The sequence below is a fragment of the Elephas maximus genome, chromosome 13, assembly GCF_024166365.1.
Source record: "Elephas maximus indicus isolate mEleMax1 chromosome 13, mEleMax1 primary haplotype, whole genome shotgun sequence".
Taxonomy (NCBI): domain Eukaryota; kingdom Metazoa; phylum Chordata; class Mammalia; order Proboscidea; family Elephantidae; genus Elephas; species Elephas maximus.
The window spans coordinates 57,848,268-57,873,078 of record NC_064831.1 but is presented as its reverse complement, the minus strand read 5'-3'; the positions used below and the strand labels follow the sequence as shown (position 1 = coordinate 57,873,078).

The 24,811-nt window shown below is 39.8% G+C and overlaps 1 protein-coding gene across 5 annotated transcripts in view; it reads right to left on the bottom strand.

Moving 5' to 3' along the window:
• MAP2K5 (mitogen-activated protein kinase kinase 5) overlaps positions 1–24,811 on the bottom strand; it is a 287,381-nt gene that overhangs the window by 53,064 nt on the left and 209,506 nt on the right. For 3 of the 5 annotated variants that reach the window (XM_049852648.1, XM_049852650.1, XM_049852646.1), the window contains 2 exons: positions 11,028–11,054; positions 10,684–10,716 (listed from right to left, as the gene is read on the bottom strand). The exons of 1 other annotated variant lie outside the window; for it this stretch is intronic. In XM_049852648.1, the coding sequence (XP_049708605.1) occupies positions 10,684–10,716; positions 11,028–11,054 (60 nt within the window). The remainder of the gene's footprint in view (positions 1–10,683; positions 10,717–11,027; positions 11,055–24,811) is intronic. One more of the 5 variants, XM_049852647.1, reaches the window with a different exon arrangement.

The window sequence follows — 24,811 nt, the reverse complement described above, 5'->3', positions numbered from 1 at the left end:
TCCCATCAGGACAGCCCCATTCTGGCAGCTCAGCAAAGAGGATGGAGCTTAATCACACAGCTAAGATACCTCTACCGGAGTCTTGCGAACCAAAGAGGCAACTGACATTCTCTGTTCTAGAAGAGGGTGATACATGGAAGAGTGGATGAGAAAATCGAGGGCTGGGGAAAGGAGGAGAAAAATGAAGAAGCTTGGTTTACAACCGAATTATTAAAGACCTTTGGAGATTTTCTCCTTGCCTCCTTTTTCCTACTAACCCAATCTACCTTCGACAGAATTATCTTTTAAAAAATACAGATCTAACCATGTTGATCCTTCCATGGATCTCCTCTGTCTACTATAGGGCAATATCTCAGCTTCTTAACACTGCGTTTGAGACTCCCACCTACATTTTTTCAGCCTATTTTAGGCCAATAGTTAGTCTGCAAAGCTGTCCCCCACTTTCACACAAATGCCTGTTACTTCCTCTGCAGGAGCCGCCTTCTCCTTCTCTTCACTATGTGAATGCCGAGCCCCTGGGTGGTGCAAACGGTTAAGCACTTGGCTACTAATCGAAAGGTTGGTGGTTCAAACCCACCCAGAGGTACCTTGAAGACAGGCCTGGAGATCTGCTTCCAAAAGGTTACAGCCTTGAAAACCTTATGCAGAAGTTCTACTCTGTCTATGTGGGGTTTCCATGAGTCAGAATTGACTTGATGGTAACCAACAACAACAACAAGCATCCTTTAAGACCTAGCTCAAATGGCATCTACTCTTTGAAGCCTCCTCTGTTACCTTCCCAGCTCTTCCAGCCTACCACTCTCCAGCCCAGTGCTAGGCAGGATCCCTCACAGCACTGTTTACCTCCCTTCATTACTGTTCTTATCACACTGATGAATCAAATTTAGTTTTTGAGCTTGTCTCTCACTAGATCATGAAGTCATCCAGAACAGAGATTTATCCTAGCACCTGGTAGAAATCCTGGTCCATGCAGGAACTCAGTAAATCCTCCCTGAAGTAAATTAATATATGGATTTTTCTAGCAGGGCTAGTCCTGCAAAAAAAATGGAATGTGGTCTAAGTTTGCCTTCTCTTCTTCTATGGAGGTCCATCCTATCCAGCTGAAAAGGACCTCTGTCCTATAACATGGCAGCTAAACACAGAGGCCATTATAAAAAACTCATTTTTATTTCCTTTTACCTTTGAACATTTATTATTAAAATACAACTCACATAAAATTTATCCTTTTAAAGTGTACAACTTAATTCCAGAACACTTTCATCACCCCATAAAAGAAATCCAGTACCTGTTGGCAGTCACTCCCAATTCCCCTTCCCCACCTACCTCTTCTCCAGCCCCTAGCAACCACTGATCTAATTTTTGTCTCTATGGATTTGTCTATTCTGGACATATCATATAAATGGGATCATATAATAAGTGGCTTTTTGTGTCTGGCTTCTTTCATTTAGCACACAGTTTTCAAGGTACATCCATATTGTAGCATATATCATATTTCATTCCTCTTCAGGATGGAACAATATTCCATTATATGAACATACCACATTTTGTTTACCATTCATCAGTTGACAGACCAACTGAAAAAAAAACCAAACTTGTTGCCATCGAGTTGATTCTGACTCATAGCGACCCTCAAAGGCAAAGCAGAACTGCCCCACGGGGTTTCCATGGCTGTAAATCTTTATGGAAGCAGATCGCTGCATTGTTTTGCCTGCCAAGTGTCTGGTGGGTTCGAACCGCTGATCTTTCGGTTACCAGCCGAGTGCTTAACCCACTGTGCCTAGTTGGTGGACACGTCCACTTTTTGGTTATTATGAATAATGATGCTATGAACACTCATGTACAAGTTTTTGTGTAGACGCATGTTTTCAATTCTCTTGGTTATACACCTACGAGTAGAACTGCTAGGATGGGGCAGTGTTCCGTTCTGTTGTCCATATTGTCTCTGTGAGTTGGACAGCACCTAATAACAAGAATTGCCAGGTTATATATATATATATATATATATATATTTTTATGGTAGTTCAGTGTTTAATTTTTTGAGAAACTGCCAAAATTTTCCATAGCAGCTGTACCTTTTTCATCTCCACCAACAATGTATGAGGATTCCAATTTCTCTACACCCTCGCCAACATGTATTTTTTCCTCTGTATGTGTGTGTGTTTCATTATTATAGTCATCCTTGTGGGAAAGTAGTCTCACTGGGTTTTGATTTGCATTTCCCTAATGACTAATGATGTTGAACATGTTTTTATGTGCTTATTTTATCGGCCATCTGTACATTTTCTTTGGAGAAATGTCTATTCAAATCTTTTGCTCATTTTTTAATTGGGTTGTCTTTTATTGTAGGGTTGTAAGAGTTCTTCAGATATTCTGGATACTAGACCCTTATCAATACGTAATTTGTAAATATTTTCTCCCATCCTGTGGGTCATCTTTTCACCTTCTTGATGGTTTCTTTTGATGCACAAAAGTTTTAAATTTTGATTAGGCCCAATTTATCTTTTCTTTCTTTGTGTTCTTGGTGTCATATCTAAGAAATTATTGCCTAATCCAAGGTCACAAAGATTTATATCTATGTCTCCTCCTAAGAGTTTTATAGTTTTAGTTCTTAGGTCTTTGATCCATTTGGCATTAATTTTCTAGTTTTTATATATGATGTGAGGTAGGGGTCCAAATTCATTCTTCTGCATGTGGATATTCAGTTGTCCTAGAACTATTTGTTGAAAAGATTATTTTTCCCCATTAAATAGTCTTGGCATGCCTGTCAATAATCAACTGACCTAGACATATGGGTTTATTTCTGGACTCTCAATTTTATTCCATATGTCTTTCTTTACACCAGTACCACACTATCTAGATTACTGTAGCTTTGTAGTAAGTTTTGAAACTAGGAAGTGTGAGTTTTCTCACTTTGCTCTTCTTTTCAAGATTATTATGGCCATTCTGGGTCCCTTGTATTTCCATATGAATTTTAAGATAAGCCTGTCCATTTCGCCAAAAAAGCCTACTGAGATTTTGATATGGATTGCATTGAATCTGTAGATCAACTTGGGGAATACTGTCATCTTAACAATATTAAGTATTCCATTTCATGAACATGGAATGTCTTTCCACTTATTTAGGTTTTCTTTAATTTCGTTCAATGATGTTTTGTAGTTTTCAGTGTATAAGTTTTACACTCTTTTGTTAAATTTATCCCTAAGTATTTTATTCTTTTTAATGTTATTGTAAATTGAACTGTTTTCTTAATTTCAATTTTGGATTCATTTGTATTGTATGGAAATTATCTGATTTTTGTATATTGATCTTGTATACTGCAAATTTGCTGAGCTAATTTATTAGCTCTAATAGTGTGTGTGTGTGTGTGTGTGTGTGTGTGTGTGTGTGTGTGTGTATTCTTTATCATGTCACCTACAAATAGTTTTTTACTCATTCTTCTCCAGTCTGGGTGCGTTTTCTTTTTCTTGCCTTGGCTAGGACCTCCAGTACAATGTTGAATAGAAGTGGCAAGAGTAGACATCCTTGTCTTGTTCTGGATCTCAGGGGTACAAACTTTCAGTCTTTCACTATCAGATATGATATTAGCTTGGGTTTCTCATAGGTACTATTTATCAGGTTGAGGAAGTTCCCTTTTATCCCAAGTTTGTTGCATGTTTTTATTGTGAAAGGATGTTGGCTTTTGTCAAATGCTTTTTCTGTGTCTATTGAGATGATTATGTGAGCTTTGTCCTTTTTTTCTATTAATATGGTGTATTATATTAATTTTCATATGTTAAGCCAATCTTGCACTCCTGGGATAAATCATACTTGGTCATGGTGTATAATTCTTTTTATATACTGCTAAATTTGGTTTGCTAGTATTTTTGCATCTATATTCATAAGGGATATTGGCCTGTAACTTTCTCGTGAAGACTTTGTAAGCTTTGGCATCTGGGTAATACTGGCCTCGGAAGGAGTTATGAAGTTTTCCCTCTTCTTCCATTTTTTGAATGAGCTTGAGAAGGACTGGTATTAATTCTTCTTCAAATATTTGGTACAATTCACCAGGGAAGCCATTCGGTCCTGGGTTTTTCTTTGTGGAAAGTTAAAAAAAAAAAAAAAAAAAATCCTTTTACTTATTTTATGTCTATTCAGATTCTGCATTTCTTCTTAATATTGGTAATTTGTGTTTTTCTAGGAATTTTTCCATTCATCTAGGTTATCCAATTTGTTTGCATACATTTGTACATAGTATTCTCTTATAATCCTTTTTATTTCTGTAATGTCCCTTATTTCATGCCTGATTTTAGTAATTTGAATCTTTTTTTTTTGGTCAGTCTAGGTAAAGGTTTGTCAATTTTGTCGATCTTTTCAAAGAATCAACTTTTGGTTTCAATGATTTTTTTTTTTCCAAGTGTTTTTCTATTCTCTGTTTCATTTATTTCTGCTCTAATCTTCATTATTCCTTTCTTCTGCTTGTTTTGGGTTCAGTTTGCTTTTCTTTTTCTAATTTCTTAAAGTGGAAGCTTAGGTTACTGATTTGAAATCTTTCTTCCTTTTTAAATGGAGACATTTACAGCTATAAATTTCCCTCTGGGCACTGATTCTCCTGCATCCCACAAGTTTTGGTATGCTGTGATTTCATTTTTATTCATCTCAAAGTGTTTTCTAATTTCCCTTGTGATTTCTTCTTTCCCACTGGTTATTTAGGATTGTGTTGCTTCCAGATATTTGTAAAATTTCCAAATTTCCTTCTGTTATAAATTACTGCTGTTTTCCTCCTTCTGTACCCCTTAGATCCTTGGCCAGTTGTCTGTTCAGTTTCCATACTCTTCCTACACCACTGTCCTCTACATTCTTCCTACACCACTGTCCTCTATCGAAGTCCTGCTCTATGCTCACCTTCCTCAGGAAGCCTTCTTAGAGTAAGCAGAAAGGCAAACTCTTCTATTAGACCCACCCTAGGGTTGCATGTAGACTGCTGTGCCATGCAGTTCCTAAGGCAAATCTTTCTTTCTTCCTATGCATGGCAGGGAAGAACAATTATCAAATCCCAGAATTATTCAGCTAGGATCTTAAACAACCAATCCCACTGTTTGTCTACACACCTGGCCCAATTGTAGACCACTGGAAAAAAAAAAAAAAAAAAAAACAGGCAAAAAACCAGTTGCCATTGAGCAGATTCTGACTCATGGAGACCCCATACATGCCAGAGTAGAACTGTGTTCCACAGGGTTTTCAATGGCTGATTTTTCAGAAGTACATCATCAGCCCTTTCTTCTGAGGTACCTCTGGGTAGACTCTAACTGCCAATCTTTCAGTTAGCAGCTGAGTGCGTAACTGCTTACCCCACCTGGGGACTCCTGTAGACCATTACTGACCACCAAAAGCTTGTGTTTATATTCCAAAAACATTTTGGTATTTTACAAATCTTATGGTTCTTACTGAAAACCCAGGTAGCATAGTGGTTAAGAGTTATAGCTGGTAACCAAAAGGCTGGCAGTCAAATTCACCAGGTGCTCCTTGGAAACACTACGAAGTAGTTCTATTCTGTTCTATAGGTCGGAATCCACCGAACAGCAACGGGTTTGTTTTGTTTGGTTTTTATAGCTCTTACTAAGAAATCAACACTTTCATGCAGAAGATACTTCTGATCAGTTATAAAAGATAACTTAAATTCATTTTTTACTGATAAAATGAATAAATAAACAGAAGTATAAATTAAGAATTTGTTAATTGTCTTGCTGAGCACCTACAGATATTAGATGGAAATTACTTTTTGGCTGTTATACGCTTGAAATGTATATATATACGCATGCACACATACACTCAGAGATGTATTTACACACACCAAGTAATAAACCACTTTTGTGGTTGTGATATTTTAGACAACCCGAACATTCTGAAACACATCTGTGAATTAAAAAATGACTCATAAGGAAGTTTCAAGTTCTTTTGTCTGACATTTTCTTCCAGACCTGGAAAACTCTTACTCATCCTTTAAGATCTACCTTAAATGTCCCCTTCCCTGAGGGGTCTCTTAATCCACACCCATCTCTGGGAGAACAAACTTTCTGGTCTCTGTGGTCCTACAGTATGCATCTTACACTGAAATACTGACCAAAATTATTCATTTCCATGTCCATCTCTTTTCTAGGCTATGGGCTACTCGGGGGCAGGGTCAAGGGTGAGGTCTTTGCTTCATTCTCCTCAGTTCCCAGCACCTCAGTACACTGATGGCTGCCACCATTGGCCCCAGCCAGCCCGGGATCTGGTGGCCTAGATACCACTGCTGCGTTCCCACCTGCTACAACCTTACCACACCAGTGGCCAGCCCTTTCTTGCCAGCTGATCTGGGAGCCCAGGCACTGGGGAGAACTTCAGCGGGCTATGTAGCCTCCTGAGCCCCAGTATCCTGTGTTAGCCCATGATGTGGGACTGTGCTTTGCCTTTCTACCCTGGCTCACAGACCTCAACTGCAGTCAACCTGGATGTCCTACCTAGAAGCTCAGTTCTCTCTAGGTTTGGAAGCTGCTCTGACCATGGTTTGCTCAACTCAGGCCTGCATACATAACTTGATAACTATTTGCTAAATGAATGAAAACAAGCCCACCCATTGTGCTTCATTAAAGAGGGGTAGAGCCTCCATTCTCAGAAGAGCTCATTTGGCCTTCTTGTACCACTTTGGTGTATGATTTCATCTGGCACTTTTTAGTTTTGCTAGGGTCACTATCAGGAGAGCAAAGGCTGAATTACAGGTTGTCAGGTTGTTGAGACGGCAGATAGTCACTGACAATAATGAGGACTAGCCATGGAGAATGCAGGTGGTCACAAGAAAGAACACAGGAAAAGCACTAAGCAGAGTAGCACAGCCAAGTAGGGCTATTTAGCCTGGAAGCAAATGGCTCCATACACCTCAAGAAGCCCTGAGAACACCCTTGAGTGCCAATGCCGAACACCTAGGTAAAATGATTAGTAAAATTCAGTGAAAAAACAAGATAAGCCCTACACAATTTTATAGCCCTAGAGGGCATCAATATATCAAAGTTTAGTTCAGCACCATGTTCAAAACAAGAACCTGACTCATCAAGAAAAGGTTAAATTATATTCATTACACTTTGTCAACAGGCTGCCAGAAGCAAATACATTTTAGAAACATTTCTTTCTAAAAATGCAAATTTCCTCATAGATGCCAGAGATTAAAATAGTAAATCTCAGTTATCTAGACAATAGGGGCCACTTCATTCCCTAAAGCTATCCAATGGCTAAGGCATCATGGTGCCTGTAGACACATATCACTAACAATGAACCAGAATACTTTACAATGCAGGTGTTTGGGGGCTTGGAGAGGACATGGTTACATAAAGCTTTTAAGGTAAGGTAAGAAGTTCTATTGAGAGAAGCAACCCAGAGGCATTGGATCACTCACATCTTGAGTTAGCCAATTCCAAGTCAGATAAACTCTATCCACTAGAATTAAACTAGATTGTCCAGATTTTTGACTGGAGCTCCATTCTCCTGTTACTTTAACTACCCTTCCAGTTCCTGGTTTGTGGTTCAAATTTTATGTTCATGATTCTTGCTCCTCTGTTTAGTTTTTGGTGTCTTCTGTTTTGACATCTGGTGACTGACTCTGGCTTTGTCCCACAATTCTACCTCCTGGCTCCCTGAATGGCTCTGACATTCACCTCTGGCCACTCTAGGGCATGGGCTCCTGCCTATCTTGGCCTTATTTTACTACTTCTTTACTCTTTGCCAGGCTATGACAGGAGTCAAGATGAATGCAGATAAAAATGAAATATGTTACACTGAACTTTTATACATGACTCTAAATATACCCATTTTGTTCCAATTAGTTTTTCTTAGGTGTGACACTCCGGGATCTGACTTTTCTCTAAAAGACAAGGTACATACAAGCAGTGGATATCTATTGCACAACGGGGTAAATCCCATACCCAAGGAGTAACATGACTCAAACCCTGGCTGGTCATATTTCTTCAGGAAAAACCAAAAATCAAGCTCACTGCCATTGAGTCAAGTCTGACTCATAGTGACCCATTAGGATAGTAGAACTGTCCCATAGGGTTTACAAGGATGTGAATCTTTAGAAGAGCAGACTGCTACAACTTTTCTCCCACGGAGTAGCTGGTGGGTTCAAACTGCCAAACTTTTGGTTAGCAGCGGAGCGCTTTAACCACTGTGCCACCAGGAATAACCCATTACCATGGAGTTGATTCTGACTCATAGTGACCCTATAAGATAGCGCAGAACTGCCCCATAGGGCTTCCAAGGACCGGCTGGTGGATTTGAGCTGCCAATCTTTTGGTTAGCAGGTGTAGCTCTTAACCACTCTGCCACCAGGGATCCATCACCAGGAATAAACCTGTTGCCATTGAGTCGATTCTGACTCATAGCGACCCTATAAGACAGACTGGAACCGCCCCATAGAGTTTCCAAGGAGCACCTGGTGGATTCGAACTGCCGACCTCTTGGTTAGCAGCCTTAGCACTTAACTACTACACCAACAGAGTTTCCCCATCAGGAACAGAAGGCTTAAAAGTCAGATGCAAATGAAGACAGATAGTTAATTGCCCTGTAGGCTCTAGAAGAGATGCTGAACCCTAAAAAAAAAATTATAGAAAAGGTCCTCAAACTTTCATGTGCCAAGAGTTCCCTAGGAGGCTAGGAAAGTGGAGATTCCTGGGCCCTACCCTTAGAAAGTCTAATTTGGTTATCTGGGGCCAGGAAATCTGCATTTTTAACAAGAGCCTAGGGAATTTTGATGCAGTTGGTCCTTGGACCACTTTTTAAAGGAACACTGCATCACAGTAGTGAGAAATCTGGCAAATACATGGGACAAGCGCAGTAACTAAAGGACACCACCGATCCTGTCTTCCTTAGATGCTATGACAGGTCATCTCACCAATCCTTTCCTAATACTCTTATGACTGAACGATTCCAGCGTCAAATTATTGTTTTGGTAAAGACAACACGAATTTCCTAAGTTTCCATAAAAAATGTATTTTCATGTTTTTGTAGCAAGTGTGGATAGGTGCCTAAGTTATATTTGTACCTCGACCGAGGAAGAAATGCTATAAAGAAAAACATATTGCCTAGTTACACGCTACCCTCTTTCATCACGCAGACCTTTCCCCGTAGATAAAACATCTCCCTATGATAATTTCAAAAGTCTCACGATTTTGCCCAAATCATACAAGCAAAATATTTAAAATTTAAGAGCAACTACTGCTACTTTAAAATAAGGGATGAAAATACATATTTAATGCAGAAAGCCTTCAAATTAACCCACAGCATTACACATGTTATTGGTGAGGAATAACTGTACCTGAATGTTCTGATGTCAAGGGGCCTGAAGGACCAGGAACAGCCGAGCCCAGGAAACCTGGAGACTGTGCTTTTCACTGGGTAGGCCATGGTGCCCTGGCACTTCCCTAAGCAAAATTGGAGGGGAACCTCAGGAAAATCAGGTAGAGATTCTGATGGGGATAGGCTGCTTTTAGAATCTAAGATGACAGAGATATTGGTGAGCTATTAGATCCAGGAGGCCTGTCTGATATTTGAGATAATGGAGCATCCATTTGTTTCAGGACGATGCCTTCATTTTTGCACCAACATGGTTTATGGCTTGCAGGGGATATATGGACTGACAAATGCAACCATTAAGGATGTTAGAGCCCCATTCTTACTGTTATTGTGATATGTGTGCATGTTTGTTTTTTCCTAGGAGGATCTTTATTTTTTCTCCCAACTCTCATAACTGGTTATACAGATGTTTAATTGAGAGGAATAATTATGAATTACGATTTGTGTTTTCTTTCAAACTTTCCTATCTGAATCATTTATCGCCTTCCCTCTCTAATTAGAAGTGTTTTAAATATTGTAAAATTAAAGAAAAAAACATTGCTAGCAGGCAAACTCAAAGCCCAGAAAAACTCACTTTTTAAAAAAATGTTAATGCTTCTTAACTGACAGCCTTGTGCTATAAGATTGCTAATTTACAGAAATAAAGGATTTAAAGTCAGAATAAGAAGTAGGAAAAGTTGGTTAAGAAAGGAATCCAGATAGATCAGCTCCATGAAGGTAAGGGAACACTAGGAACGCATTGAGTGAGAATGTCCAGAGGTAGCATGACTTAAAATGTGAAAATACTGGTTAAAAGCCCAAGGACTTGGGGCATGTTCTGGGAAAAATGCCTAATGAGGAAATTAAAGCTGAAAATGTTGACCTAGAGCTTCTGAACACTTCTATCGCTCTGCTATGCTTTGAGTAAATAAGGCAAGGAAGACAAATTCCACCCCCCTTGTGTCTGCTATTCAACTCTGACCCTTGCCAACACAATGACTTTAAATCTCTGTTATGGAAAAAATGGTACCACTTTAATTTCCGGCTCCATCCACATCTGGCCAGGGAGAGGATCAATTAATATTATCGTGATTTGTGTTTAGGGCCTCTGAGACCCCCGAGGACCAGCCTGTGGGACAGTCTGTTTTTGCTGGGATTCTCAGCCAGAATCAGGAGAGTGGGATTCTGGACCAGGCCAGTTCCCGTAACACAGCTCGGAGCTGTACAACACAACTTGCTCCGAGGATGTTGGGCATTGTGCTTCATTAGGAAACAAAATATAAGCTTTCCACACCATTAGGGATGACTTTAGGAGTGAAAGCACATAAGACGATGCCTCACCTCATCAACAATGCACTGCAGAAGCTGGAGAGGCTACAATGGAAAAGAAGAGAGGAAAAAGTATTAGCCTCTATGCAATGTCTTTACAGTGGAGTGGAAAGAAAAAATCATTAATGCAATAAAATATAGCAAGATTAATCAACAACAGCAAACTCTTATAAAAACATTGAGGCTCAGGATGTTCTATTATTTCTAATGGTACCTAATCTAATACAGGCAGTTAAAGGTTTGCATTTTCTTCAAAATGCAATTTGCTAAGTTTAAAACAAGGCATTCAAGCATGCAAAGGAAGCAGCCATCAGGAAAAAGAAAAGTGAATTTTTTTCTGAACTCATAAAGCTTACCATTAAAGATCCCTGGTTTTTCTGAATCTGAAAAAAGGCAATATGTAATTAGCATGTCATAATCAAAATGACTCACTTGGACACATTATGATCACTGAGAGAAAATTATTGCATTGCTGGTGGCAATTTGTGGGCATGTGTTAACACAATTTACATAATGAAAATACACAAATGTTAATAGCTCGCTTCTCATTTATAGGCGAAAGTCAGCAGAATGTTAATTTCACACAACACTTTTTAGTACCCTCCAGGTTGTATTAGAATAGGGAGAAAAACCATAATCCATTTCAAAAGGCTGTTTACGATTCAGATATAAATAATGTTTTATATTGCTAGATTGTGAACACTGGGCTTAATGTTGCAATCATTGCTAATGTTATGAAGCTCACTCTTTTTAAATTAAAAACCGATTTATTTAAAATTGAAATTAAATCATAGTCAGAAATTAGAATTTTGGATTCCTGCCAGTGTCTGCTCACAATCCCCTATTTTGTGAAGAAAACTTTAATTATGTGGTTGATGTATTTGCCTCCAACTCAGGAGTGGGGTGAAAGCTCCACCTTTTCCAAAGATCCTTCTGCCTGTTTCCAGGGGAGCAATGCTCTCTGGGAAAATCAAATTTATACAAGTTTTACAGGGAACAGAAATAGTATTGAGTAAGAGTGCCTGTTCCCAATCAACATTCTAAAGGCAGGCTGCTCACGTGTCTAATATTAATAAAGCACATCTCTTAGAAAGTTACTAAAATGTGGGGATCAAATTAATACAACATCTACTTATTAATTAAAGTAATAAACCCTTCAATGCCCGCCCCCCCTCCCAAAAAAAAAAGTGGCTGTAGTTATTAAAAACTTAGGTACTCAATTTCCTAAGAAGAAAAATTCAGTAATCAAATACTGGCACTGACCGGTCAATTGCGTTCTGGGATAACTGAGCTCCAACTGGTTGGTAAAATTCAGGGAGAATATTAATAGTGCCTTCATATCCTTAATGGTTCTTTAACAGATTCTTTCACATATTCTCATTTGATCTGCACGACCACCTTGAGGCTGCTAGGGATAACCATCTCTATTCTATCTTGGGGAAACTGGGCCTCCCAGAGAGCGGGTAATGCCCAAAGTGGTGGGGCGGGGCTATGGTGGTGCTGGGACCCCCCCCCCCATGCTTCTTCACCTCCAGCACCCACAGGATACCTGCCTTTGATCATGTCATATCTAAAAACCAATAGGCTTGCATATATTTATACATGGCATGGTAAAGTTTATAAATGACCAATTTTGGTATATGGGATGTTCTCAACTAGATATGATACTAAGCTTCTCGAGGTTTCTGTATCTCTTGCATCCATGTGGCTGATCAGCAGACCCTTCTACCTAGTGGCTGTTTCAAGGAGTGCTTTCCCTGTACTATCTCAACTGAATATGGCAGCACTCTCATTACTGCTCTTGGCTCTTTATCACTCTCTGCCCAATCACCACTTCCTGAGGTCTCTGCCCCAGGTTGACTGGCTCTTAGTCTACTTAGATGTATTTTGTTGTCAGCTGCCATCGAGTAGCCCCCGGCAACCCTGTGCACAACGGAAGGAAATGCTGCCTGGTCCTGTGCCAGCCTCATGATTGCTTGGGCATCAGACTATTGTGCTCCATAAGGTTTTCACTGGCTCATTTTTGCAAGTAGATTGTTAGGCCTTTCTTTCTAGTTCTTTTTAGTCTGGAAGCTTCACGGAAACATGTTTAGGATCATAGCAACACACAAGCCTCCACAGATAGACGGGTTGTGGCCTCACATACTGGGAATTGAAGCTGGGTCTCCTGCATGGAAGGCAAGAATTCTACCACTGAACCACCACTCCCCTGATAGCTCCCACTTATTGTTGTCAAGAATTAACGCTGCTTCTTCCTCTAGTCAATGAGTACTTCTGGATAAGGCTCTGCAGGTAAAGATGAACATTAAAAAGCAAGGCAGAGCTGTAAACTACCATCCTGGAGTACTTAAGCATTTCAGTATCAAGGCATACCACCTTTTACAAAAATCTTGAAAAGCCCAGGTAACTTCTATGATATACCTATGTTGTTTGCTTTTATTTTTTTTCAGGCACAGAGATACCTTCCCCTCCACATTCTTAGTAAGATATATCTACTTCAACAGGAGAGTTACTTATAATGAACAAAGATTTAGAAACCCATTTTTTACATCAAATAGTGTTTTTCACAAATTTCTAATATACAGGGGGGTTACAACATTCTTTCTTTGAGGAAAACACGCTGCAAACATTCTCAATAAGATGTTTGAAATGAATTCAAGAATGGATTGTGAGCCATTGTTCCCAATGAGTTATATGAACCAAATGAATTGAGGGGAAAAAATTTCTTCCTGAACCAAGATCTTGGAAAAAGTCTCCATCCTGCCCCATTCTGTGGGTTAACAGCGTGGTTTAAGACAACTTAAAACTATACTATTTTAACCCCTGCTCTTTACTACAAGAAAGGGAGAAACAGCAAAATCAAAGCCTTATAACTATATTGTTTTGTCCAGTTTTTTTTTTTTTAATTCTTCTAACGAACTTTTATTAAGGCTTAGCTAGCTCTGTGCCAGGCATTGAAGATATAATGGTGAAAAAGACATAATTCCTGCCCTTTTTTTTTGATTTCTTAATTGCTTTAATGGCTCCCCATTCCTTTATTTATTTATTTTTTTTGTGTGCTTTAGATGAAAGCTTACATAGCAAACTAGTTTTCCAATGAATAATTCCTGCACAAATTGTTTGGTGACACTGGTTGCAATTCCTGCAATGTGTCAGCACTATCCTCATTTTTTCCCTGGGTTCCCCATTTCCATTTGTCCGGTTTTCCTGTTCCTCCCTGCCTTCTCATCTTTGGTTTTGGGCAAATGTTACCGTTTTGGTCTGGTATAGTTGATTGTCCTAAGGAACACCTTCTTCATGGGTGTTACTGTTTAGTTTATAGTCCCATCTATTATTTGGCTGAAAGGTGGCCTTCAGGAGTGTCTCCAGTTTCAAGTTAGAAGGTCGTCTTAAGGCAACAGTCTTAGGGGTTCCTCCAATCTTTTTCAGACCAGTAAGTCTGGTCTTTTTTTTAGTTTGAATTTTGTTCTACATTTTTACCCATCCTAACCAGGACTTTCTATTGTGGTCCTGGTCAGAGTGGTCTGTAGTGGTAGCTGGGCACCATCTAGTTCTTCTAGTCTCAGGTTAGAAGAAGCTGCAGTTCATGTGGGCCATCAGTCCTTTGGACTAATTGCTTCCTTGAGTCTTTGGTTTTCTCCATTCTCCTTTGCTCCTGGTGAGAAGAGACCAATGGTTGCTTCTTAGAGCTGTTAAGACCCTAGATGCTACTCATCAGACTAGAACATAGAACTTTATCTTTATGAACTGTATTTTGCCAATTGACCTAGATGTACCCTGAGACTATGGTCCTTAGCCTTTAAGTCCAGTAGTTCTGTTCCGTTGTATAAGTAGTTTCTATAACTGTATCCCCTACATGCACTATTATATATGAGTATACATACAGCATTTACAAATATGTAGAAATATCCGTATCTATATACGTATGTAGGTCTACCCCCATATGACCTCCCTCACCTATTTAGTGTACGTATCAACCTATGTATCTACTCACAAATTACTGTTTGTTATTACTGTTATCGCAGGAATGTGTATAACGTATACCATAAAAAAAAAAAATACCATAGTTGCCCTTTATTCCTGCGTACTTTTCAGCGTTTTCCTTTACCTTGGTCATGTTGTGCTGACTTCCCCCATATAGCGTATTGCCTTTTCCTTCACAGGAATTAACACTTAACTACTATCTATCGACTATCTAGTTCGTTATTCTCCTTCCCTCTCCCCTCCCATCCCCTGTAATCATCAAAGAATGTTTCTTTCTGTGTGTAAACCTATTCTTGACTTTTTGTAATAGGGGTCTCATATATTTGTCCTTTTGTGATTAACTTATTTCATTCAGCATAAAGTCTCCCAGGTTCATCCATGTTGTGAGATGTTTCATGGATTCATCGTTATTCTTTATCGTTGTATAGTATTCCATTGTGTGTACATACCGCAGTTCGTTTACCATTCACTCACTGACGAGCATTTAGGTTGTTTCCATCTTTCTGCTATTGTGAATAATGCTGCAATGAACATGGGTGTGCATACGTCTGTCCAGGTTTTTAAAAAGACGGTGTTACCAGGTTTTATTACACAGTGTGGATAGTAGCGTATTAAATGAAATCATCTTCATAAATTTTGTATTAAGGTAGCAGTGCCTCTACCTGAAATTGATGCAAAATGTTTAAGATACTCAATTACTTTTTAACACTGTTACACAATGTGGTGACTTATAGCTTCTATCTCACAAGAAGCTGATGATGCAACATCAGTGTAATTGATTCATTTTCTCAATTAAATAAAGCGACTGTGCTTTTCTTTATATGAATGCCACCATATAAACACCATAGAGTTAGATGCATTATCTCCTTTCTCTGTCTCAGATATATTGCCTTAAAGGCTATATTCTGTTCCTCTGTTAATTCCACCAGAAAATTTAATGCCACAGTTGTATTTTTCAAATTCTGAGCTGCCATGTACTCGACTGTATTTATATTAGGCATATTTTTCACTGCTAAACTCTTTGTTATTTACCTTTTTCAAGATCACATTACTATAAGGATGCAGCAACCATAAAACACAGCCAAACAAAGTCAAGCCCAGTCATTGCCTCTGCTTTTGCACACAGTTCATGAAAAAGTGAAGCCCCTGGTTTTATAGCACATTAAAAGTGGTACTAAGGGTGCTTAGTATAAAGTGTTAGCTTCATGAATGTCTATCTTTATTCTGGGTCTGCCTTCCAAATGCCTGGCTGTGAGAGCAGAGTTCAGAGGAACACAATCATGTTGTTAGGGCTGATGTATTGCCTGTACCTCACAACATATGAAATGCTGTTTATAACTCACTTGTCCAGGTCCACATGCCTACTTGTGCATTTTGCTTGTGTTGTGAGTTTTCTGTGTCTAACTAGTACTTTGGGACAACGAACAAAACAATATTTGCTCCCCTCATACACTTCGCTAATTGGTCTCTAAAACTAGTAGCATTTTGATACACTAATTAGCTGAACCTCTTCCCTCTTCTGCCCATGCTTTTTTTCTTTTGCCAGCTGTTAGATCCAAGAGTCAAAGCTGCCACAAACAGGGGACAGTCCCACCTCATTCTGTTGTAAGACACATGGTTACAGATTTAAATAGGGAAGAATGAGTTCAATTAGGCACAAGTATTAGGTCTGTTATTAGGTCTTGGGGTGTTACTGTAGTAACATTTCCCATGTATTTCCTTGCAAGGACTAATAGTTGATAATTAGAAAAGCTCTTCTTCCACTTATAACATGACTTTGGAAAATGATGCTGGGAAGGCAACTGCCAGTACAAAAGGTGGCTCCTGGGGCTTCAACTAGTTAGTCAATGACTGTGGTGCTAAAAAAGCAACTTAGGACGTGTCACATTCTGCTTCTGTCTCTATAGAGGTTCTTTTACATACAATGGTAAAAGAGACCTTGCTACCAAGCCCTTTTACATTATACTCAGGCACAAGCAGAAAACTAAAGTGAATCCACCTATGCAACTGAGAGAAGACACCAGCTACAGCTTTCATTTTCTATTTTACTCTCTGAAATTATGGCTTGCCCTGCAGCTCTTGTCTGAGAGATTTATGTGTGACCTAGGTCAGATTTTCCAATATCAGTTGACAAATTTTCTCTTTACATATTTACTGCTTTTCAAGCTTGTGTTATTTCCCCTTAAATAGGAAAAATAAATATAAAATGAAAGCAAATTGCTGGAATTTTTAAAAGAATACCATTTTTGTTTGTTGTACTACTGGTATCCCATCCTGGTTTTCAATGTTGAACTCTTCCTTATTCTTTTTTTGAACTTCAGATTTTAGGAACCATAGCTATTTTACCAAGGCTCTCTTTTCAGATCAGATGCATCGAGCTGTAACCCTGCCTAAACATCAACAGGGATTATAGAAAGCTGAGACTTTCATACTCTAAATGAAGAATTGTGACCTAAAGAATTTTGAAATGAAAGGGATCTCAGAGATGTTCTAGTTCACTCTACTCATTTTGCTGTTAGGGAAACTGAAGCTCAGAAACTGAGAGAGAAGTGTCCAAGATTGTTGACAGAGCCTGGCCTAGAACTGATTGGAGGCTGCCTGGTGCAGGGAAAATACATGAGCTTTGAAGTCAGAAAGACCCCTGGAATTCCAGTCAGATCCCCATGGCCTCAGAGGGCCCTCTCTCTTTGCTGGGGCTCAGGGCTCTTGTCTAAAAAATGAAGGGATAAGCTAGAGGAGCCCCCAAACCAAAAAAACCCAAACCCCTTGCAGTCGAGTCAATTCCGATTCATAGCAACCCTATAGGACAGAGTAGAGCTGCCCTGTAGGGCTTCTAAGAGCGCCTGGTGGATTTGAACTGTTGACCTTTTGCTTAGTAGTCATAGCTCTTAACCACTACACAACAAGGGTTTCCAGAGGAGCCCAAGGAGCCTGCAAATGCAGAGCTTCCCATTCAGGTACCACGAGAGACTTTTTTTCCTACCTGAGGCAAAAGTGGGACTGGCATGCAAACTAACTGTAACCGGCATCGCGCTGGATGCTACAATTTAGGGATGCACCACCTCCAATCCAGAGCTAGAACTTTCAAAAACACAGGGTCCAAATTTTAAAATCTTCAATTGAGGGGGGAAAAAAAAAATCCTTTTCATATGACCATAAGCTGAATACACATTGCTTAGTACCACTCACTTAAGAGTTTCCAAACAAGTAACTTTTAAAGAAAAGGGACAGAAGAAAATTTACCCTGGCTACAAGGACGAATTTTGGTAAGTTGATATTTTTAGATACTGAATGCATTAGGAGACAAAATAAATGAATACTATATATTGTTTCTACTGATATAAGGTGAATCCACTCATGTCATCCCATCTCCTTTGCTCCTCAGTCTCTGTTCTTGTTCAAGGTCTTATCATGTCTGTGAATATATTAGTGTATCTTGGACAGGGCCTAAAAAAAAAAAGTCATATTAGGATTTAGCAGGAAGTACTCTACAAAAAAAAAAAAAAAAATTTTTTTTTTTTTTACTCTACAGGTTATAAAAAAGTCACTGTGACCCCCACATTCTAAGGTCCACTCACTGGCACCTTCTCCCTGTCCCCTATCGCCTACTCCAGCTGGGGCGCAGTTTTGAAAAGCTAAAACTAGGTATCTCCGAATTTCACAAACGCTGGGTGGGACAGGAAGGCTCAATGATGCTGAGAGGAGGGCCCAGCTCAGATGGGACCAGAGAGAAACTCATCACAGCCATATATTACATCCCTTGACCCTTACGGCTTCCTCAGTATCCAGGACGATGCGTTTTCACACAAAATACAACAGCTGGGGCATCAGGGTTCTGTGCAGCATGATTCATTTGCTGGGCCTGCCAGTAGTGAGCAGGAAAAAGGGCCTGCCTGCCACTCTATACTCTTCTATTCCTTCTGGTGTATTTAAAACTGACACAGCTCATGTCCCACCTGAGACTGGTACATAGGGGCCACAGTAAATCACCCTTATGGGTAGATGTAAGTTTTAAGTTTTAGACTTGAACTTGTTTAGAAAAGCAGGGGGTTGGAGCCACAATTCAAAATGTTCAATGTGAATCACAAAATTAACCTCTTCGCCAGTGGTACGGGAAGTCCATAAAGCACCTTCCTTTTCAAAGGAGTCTGCAGACATTTGCCGAGTCAAACTTTTCTACTTTCTTTGTTTCAAAAAAGGGTGGCTTTATTTCAGAATTTGGGTTAAGAATCTCTCTCTGTGTAAAAGGTATTGCTTTTTTGGAGACAGACTCTACTCTTCACAGTCAAATAAATCTGCTAAAGCAAGTCTTTTTTTAATGTGTCAAAACGTCTGAAAGGGTTTTCTGGGGCTATCATTTAGTTTTTGCATCTCTATTAGCTTAAATTCGGCATGCCACAGAATCTAGATGGATCTGGGAGTCACCTAGTCCAATTCCTTGCCCAGTGTAGAAATCCCGTCTAATATTCCTGACACACAGGCATCCTATCTTTACTAGTACACTTCCAATGATGGGATTTCAATGACTCCATTTTGGGCAGCTTCAATTGTTAGAAAGTTCTTCCTTATTTTGAGTACAAATATGCGTTCCTATAAGATCTGCCCGTGGTCTGGAGCTGTAGTTGAGTGACATCTCCTCACATATTTGAAGATGACTGTCATGTCTTTGGAGCTCTGGTGGTACAGTGGTTAAGAGCTACAGCTGCTAACCAAAAGGTCAGCAGTTCGAATCCTCCAGCTGCCCCTTGAAAACCCTATGGGGCAGGTCTACTCTGTCCTATAGAGTTGCTATGAGTCAGAACTGACTTGATGGCAAAGGATTTTTTTTTTTTTTTTGTTGGTATTTTCTTCCTTACGATCAGTTGCTATTTTGTTATCCTTTATTCTCCCATCTTCTGTTAGAATCAAACTCCTAAAACATTCCCCCACCCGAAGCAGTCCATGTGCTTCCTGGGAAAATGACTTCACCCTCCAGCTCCACGGGTTGGGCACAAAGTTCAGTCCTAAACCAATGAGGATGTAAGTCTCCTAGGCACTTGGATTTAAAACGGTCCAATCAAACTGTAACCCAGGACCTTTGGTTGCCTGTGGGAAGTCTGTGAAGGGAGAAGACTGCTAAGGATAGAGCCAGATGTGGCTTGCCAAATCAAGCCCTACCTAAAACCAGCAATACTAAGTGATTCAGTTATATCATTCAACACATCCCCCTTACGATTAAGGCTAGTTTCAGCTGAATTTTTGGTTAGCTGAACCGGAAAGCTACCTGGAATGACCTAGGCATGATTTCACATTTTTTACCATTGTGGTCCCTTCTCTCTGAATGTGTTTCCATATGTGCATATTCCTCAAAAAGTATGACACCCACACCTGAACACATACTTTGGACTGGTTGCCTTAGCTCACCTTGTTCTGGACACAACACATACTTATCGAGGCTAAAAGTGCATTCATATTTTTGATAGCCATATCACAGAGCTGGCTCAGCTGACAACACAGAGAAGTATCTAGATAGCAGATGGAAAAAGAATTGCTTTTCTCCTGTACTTTTCTATTTCTTATGTGTTTCATATTGATATAGTATTTGTGAGTCAAAGTGAGTGGATGATTAAACCAATCACAGAATCTGGACAATTCTGATGATGAGTCCGGCCTAATACTGAAGTACAATTGTGGATTCTTAGGGTCTGAAAGGATTTTACCAGTTGCTGTAGATTCTGGCTCATGGAGACCCCATGTGCGTCAGAGAAAGGATTTTACGTGTTATTTAATCCAACGTAGACCCCCACCCCTGTCTGCTCCGTGAATCCTTCCTTCATTACACCCTTGCTGGCTCAGCTTCTACTGGAATACGTCTAGTAATGGGGAGTTCAGTCTTCTGACTATCCCTTCCATCTCCTCTCCCAGTTTCCTCCTGATAGTACAAATCCACATCCTTTCTTACACAAGAACCTTCCTGTGTCTGAAGACTACTATTACAACTCTGTGAAAACTTTTATCCTTCAGGCGTCGATGCTGGTGAGATACAGTGAGGATCGGGATATAGAAGAAAAGGAAGGGGACAAATGATTAGTATAAAGCCTCGGGATGTGTGCTGATATGCTCTGCCAACATGTTAAAAAAAAAAAGCCTAAAAATTAATTCACTTATTTCAAATGTCTATATATGCTTACTCTGTACTAGGCACTTTACTAGACTCTAGGGCACAAAAGATGGATAAGATACAATTGCTGGTCTACAAAAGTGAAGTCATTTATTTAAGGTCCCTGAAACTTAGTGGCAGAGCTAAGACTTGAACACAGGCCTTGTACTCTCCTCTAAATGCCAATCAATATTTGGATAAAATATAACTCCCTGGAGTTTTGTTTTCTTCGTTCAGGGCTTCAAAGATTTCTAAGACAGTCTTTTCCCCTCAACAGGATGCTTTTAGGCACTCAAGTAGGGTTAGGAAACCGTGGTGGGGTAGTGGTTAAGTGCTACAGCTGTTAACCAAGAGGTCGGCACTCCTTGGGAACTCTACGGGGCAGTCCTACTCTGTCCTATAGGGTCGCTATGAGTCAGAATTGACTCGACAGCAGTGGGTTTGGTTTGGTTTTGGTGGGAAGTAGGGTTAGCTTTGTGGGCTAAGGCTCTACATATCACTGCGTGTTTTTTTTTTTTTTTCAGCATGATATATTTTACAACATTGTTTGTCCTGTTATGATTTTGAGATAAGCTGCAATCACAACCAATGCATGGTTTTCTTAGGAAAGAAAGAATCTTGAAATACAATCATATAACCATGTTAACTGACATGTGGCTTATTGGCTTGACTATAAATGAAATTCAAAATAGAGTAAAGAAGTTACAGATCTAGAATGAAGTGAACAAAACGTAACTTGTTTCAGAGTTTTAGTTCATACCTCTCATATTTTTATATAGGGAAAACCAGGTTTCAGTAAATACCAAGGGAGTACTCGGAGAGATGGTGATGAGCAAGGTGGCTGAAGGTGTGAAAAGGAGAAGGAAGCTGCTCAGATAAGATGAAAGCAGACCACAGAAGTTTCTAGTCCAGCATACCAAATAACATTAGTTCTAGCAAAATATTACCTACAAGCATTAAAAAACAAAAAACGAACCAAAAAACCCCAAAAACCTAACAGGTAAAAGTAGAGCTGTTCGTGTGTGTGTGTGTGTGTGTGTGTGTGTGTTGGGGGCGTGTGGATAATGTTTGAGTCCCACCTATTTTATGTCCTCTCATCCCAGAGTTCTGCAAATCATTGACCTAGAACACGTTCATTTTCCAAAAGAGGAGGCTGAGGTCTGAAAAGAAATAAAGTTCAACAACTAATAAGGGAAGCCAGGACCAGAACTCTGGTCAGCTCTGTGTATGTTTGGGGGTAAACCATATACTTGCTGGGTGTCACTGTCCTGGTGTCCTCTGTCTGAATCACTGGGTAATTCCACTTGCCAGGCTACCAAGGAAGAATAGGCCTATCCAAAGAGCAGACTGAAAGGGCTGTTGTTACCTCAAGCTCTTGCACCCCAGGGGAGGCCTTTGGTTGAGAATTTTCTTTTGTTTATTGTCTTTTCTGAACTAGAAGAAGGCTAGAGTCAAGGTGCCCTCATGCCCAGAATGGCACTCTCTGCAACCTGTTTCTGAACAGAAAACAAAACAAGACAAGCTTCATTACCCTCTTTTGGTCTTTCCTCCTCTGAGCCTATATACTAACACCTTCTTCCTTAATACCGTTCCATTCTCCTGTTTTTCTTTCTTTCTCCTCATGATGGTCACCACTGTAGACCCTGACAGTATACAGGAATTCAGTGTCTGGGTCTAATTGGTTGCCTCAGTTTCCTACAATTCCTTGGATGTGAGAACCTTGGCTCCATGCATAGACAACTACCTCCTTTCCCAGCTCCTAGCAGTCCCTGGAACCCTCTTTCTACCCCATGTGTCCTGGGCATTCTCCAGTCTTAAACTGAATCAGCTCTTTGCTCCTTTTAGGCAACTCATTGATTTTTCAATGAACTTAGCTTGTCTGTTTTACTGGCATTAAAGAGGGTTGGGTTCTTAGCATCATTAACATTTTAGTTGAGGAAGAATTCCCAAACTCCCCAGGCATTAATCCAGAACTGTTAAACATCTAAAAAGTAATCTCTGTTCAGACAAAGCTCGACCAGGTCTGCCCCCTTTTTAACTTGGATGCCAATGAGCCCCTAGCCCTAAATCTACCCAAGTTTTCTATGCTGAATGGTGATAAGTGAAACACTGGAGTACAATAAAATTTGATGTCTTTGTCTGTGGCTGCTGCTACTACTGCTGTTGAGGACCACTTTCCCCCCAGGGATCCATATCCATTCAGCAATTACCTGGCAGGCACAGAGCATCCTGGGACAGTAATTCCTATCTCTGCAGACATACCAGTTGGAGGCAGTACTTGAGTGGATAGTGTGTAAAATAAGGATGGCCATTTGGGCTTAAAACCTTTGGGTGCCTTCTCTTACTTTCTCCCCCGACCGCCCCTCCGGAGTGAAAAGACCACTGAACTGGGAGTGGGAGACCCTGTTGGCTAAAACGTGGTAATCATGAGTGAGTCATTTAATGGTTATAGACCTTCCTTTCCTCATCTAGAAAACAAAGGAGTTGGACTAGGTCATTGCAAGATCTCTTCATACCTGAAGTTTTATAAAGAAGGGATCAGTGAGAGGTCTCTCCAACCACAAAGCTTAAGAGACAGGAGATGGCAAAGTTGCCATCTGAAAGCCAGGCTGGGCACCAAGTCCATTACTTTAAACTTCAATTCTATCTCTGGGCTAAACTGATTATTTAAAAATTATAAAATATCATAGTCCCCAGTTACTGAACTAAAAATGAGTAGATTCTGTATCTAATTCTATACATTATAATTGTGATTGTGAATGATAAGTTATAACTCAAAAAAGAAAGACTGTAAAGAAAGGCTCTTGTGGGATCAGAAAAGTAATTCATTTTAGTCCTACCAGGTATGAGACATGGTCATATATTTTCATAGGCAAATCCCTAAACTGCTTTCTGGAAATCTAAATAATACTAATATTACCTTGCTCTTGTTTACCTCCTCATATTTTTCAAAGTGCTCTCTTAGGTATTAGCTCATTTGATCGTGACAATTCCCTCCTATAAGTCTGGAAAAAGCCCCATAATGTGCGAAGTCAAATTCATACAGGGTGGCAGGGAATCCCTTAGAGGCACATGTCAACTGACCTCAGGTGCGGGAAGATCTTAAAATGGAGTTATTTCCAACTTCAGATTGGGTCCCAGTCATCTCAAAGGGATTCATGAAATTCTCAAATTCAGTATCTGCTCTCTGCTAAACTCTCAGTCTCCATTCTGATACAACACCTCCCTCCTACACCATGCTCCCTCTCCCCTTTCTTGCTTCTCCACTTTAAAAGTTACCTAGGGAAGTTCCTAAACTGTTAGGGACAACAGGTAACAGTAATAGAACTCTCCTGAGCTAAACTACTGGAAGGGCACCAAATATAATATACTGTTTTAGACTTTTATCTTTTACCATATTATGCTCCATTTGCCTACAATGCATGGGAAGTTGTTAGCCATCCTTTGAGCCTCAGAGATTCAGCTTAAGCATCATCTACTCTGTCAAACCTTCATGACTCCCTACCTTGAGCTGGCCACTCCTTCTTCCTCTTGAGGCCAGAATGTCAGGTTACCTGCAATTTGTTTTAAGTTTTTCTTCCCACTGGACTGAGCTCTTGTAATTTCTGTACTCCCAGTGCTTAGCTCAGTGCCAAGCACACAGTGGGTGCTTAATCACAAACATAAGTTCAACTGAATTGAGATATGTCACATTATAGTTCAGGAAGTGCTATTAAGTCAACCAACACAGGGTCAGTGCTTAAAAAAAAAAAAAAAGACAAGAATCACTAACTTAGCTGGCTAATTACACATACCTCATTAAAGTATTAACAAGTAATTTACTTTTACTGGAAAATTTCATATTTCTAAGCTATCTGAACTTTGGGGAAGATTTCTCTTGCATTTTACATTAATTTCTGCTCTATTTTAACCCTGTTAAATATTTTCTGCTTTGAATTTTTTGTTGCTGCCATGTGTTTTCATTAATGGAAGCGTGCTGAATCATTGAGTGTGTCTGAATTTTTGGTAAGTAGTGTG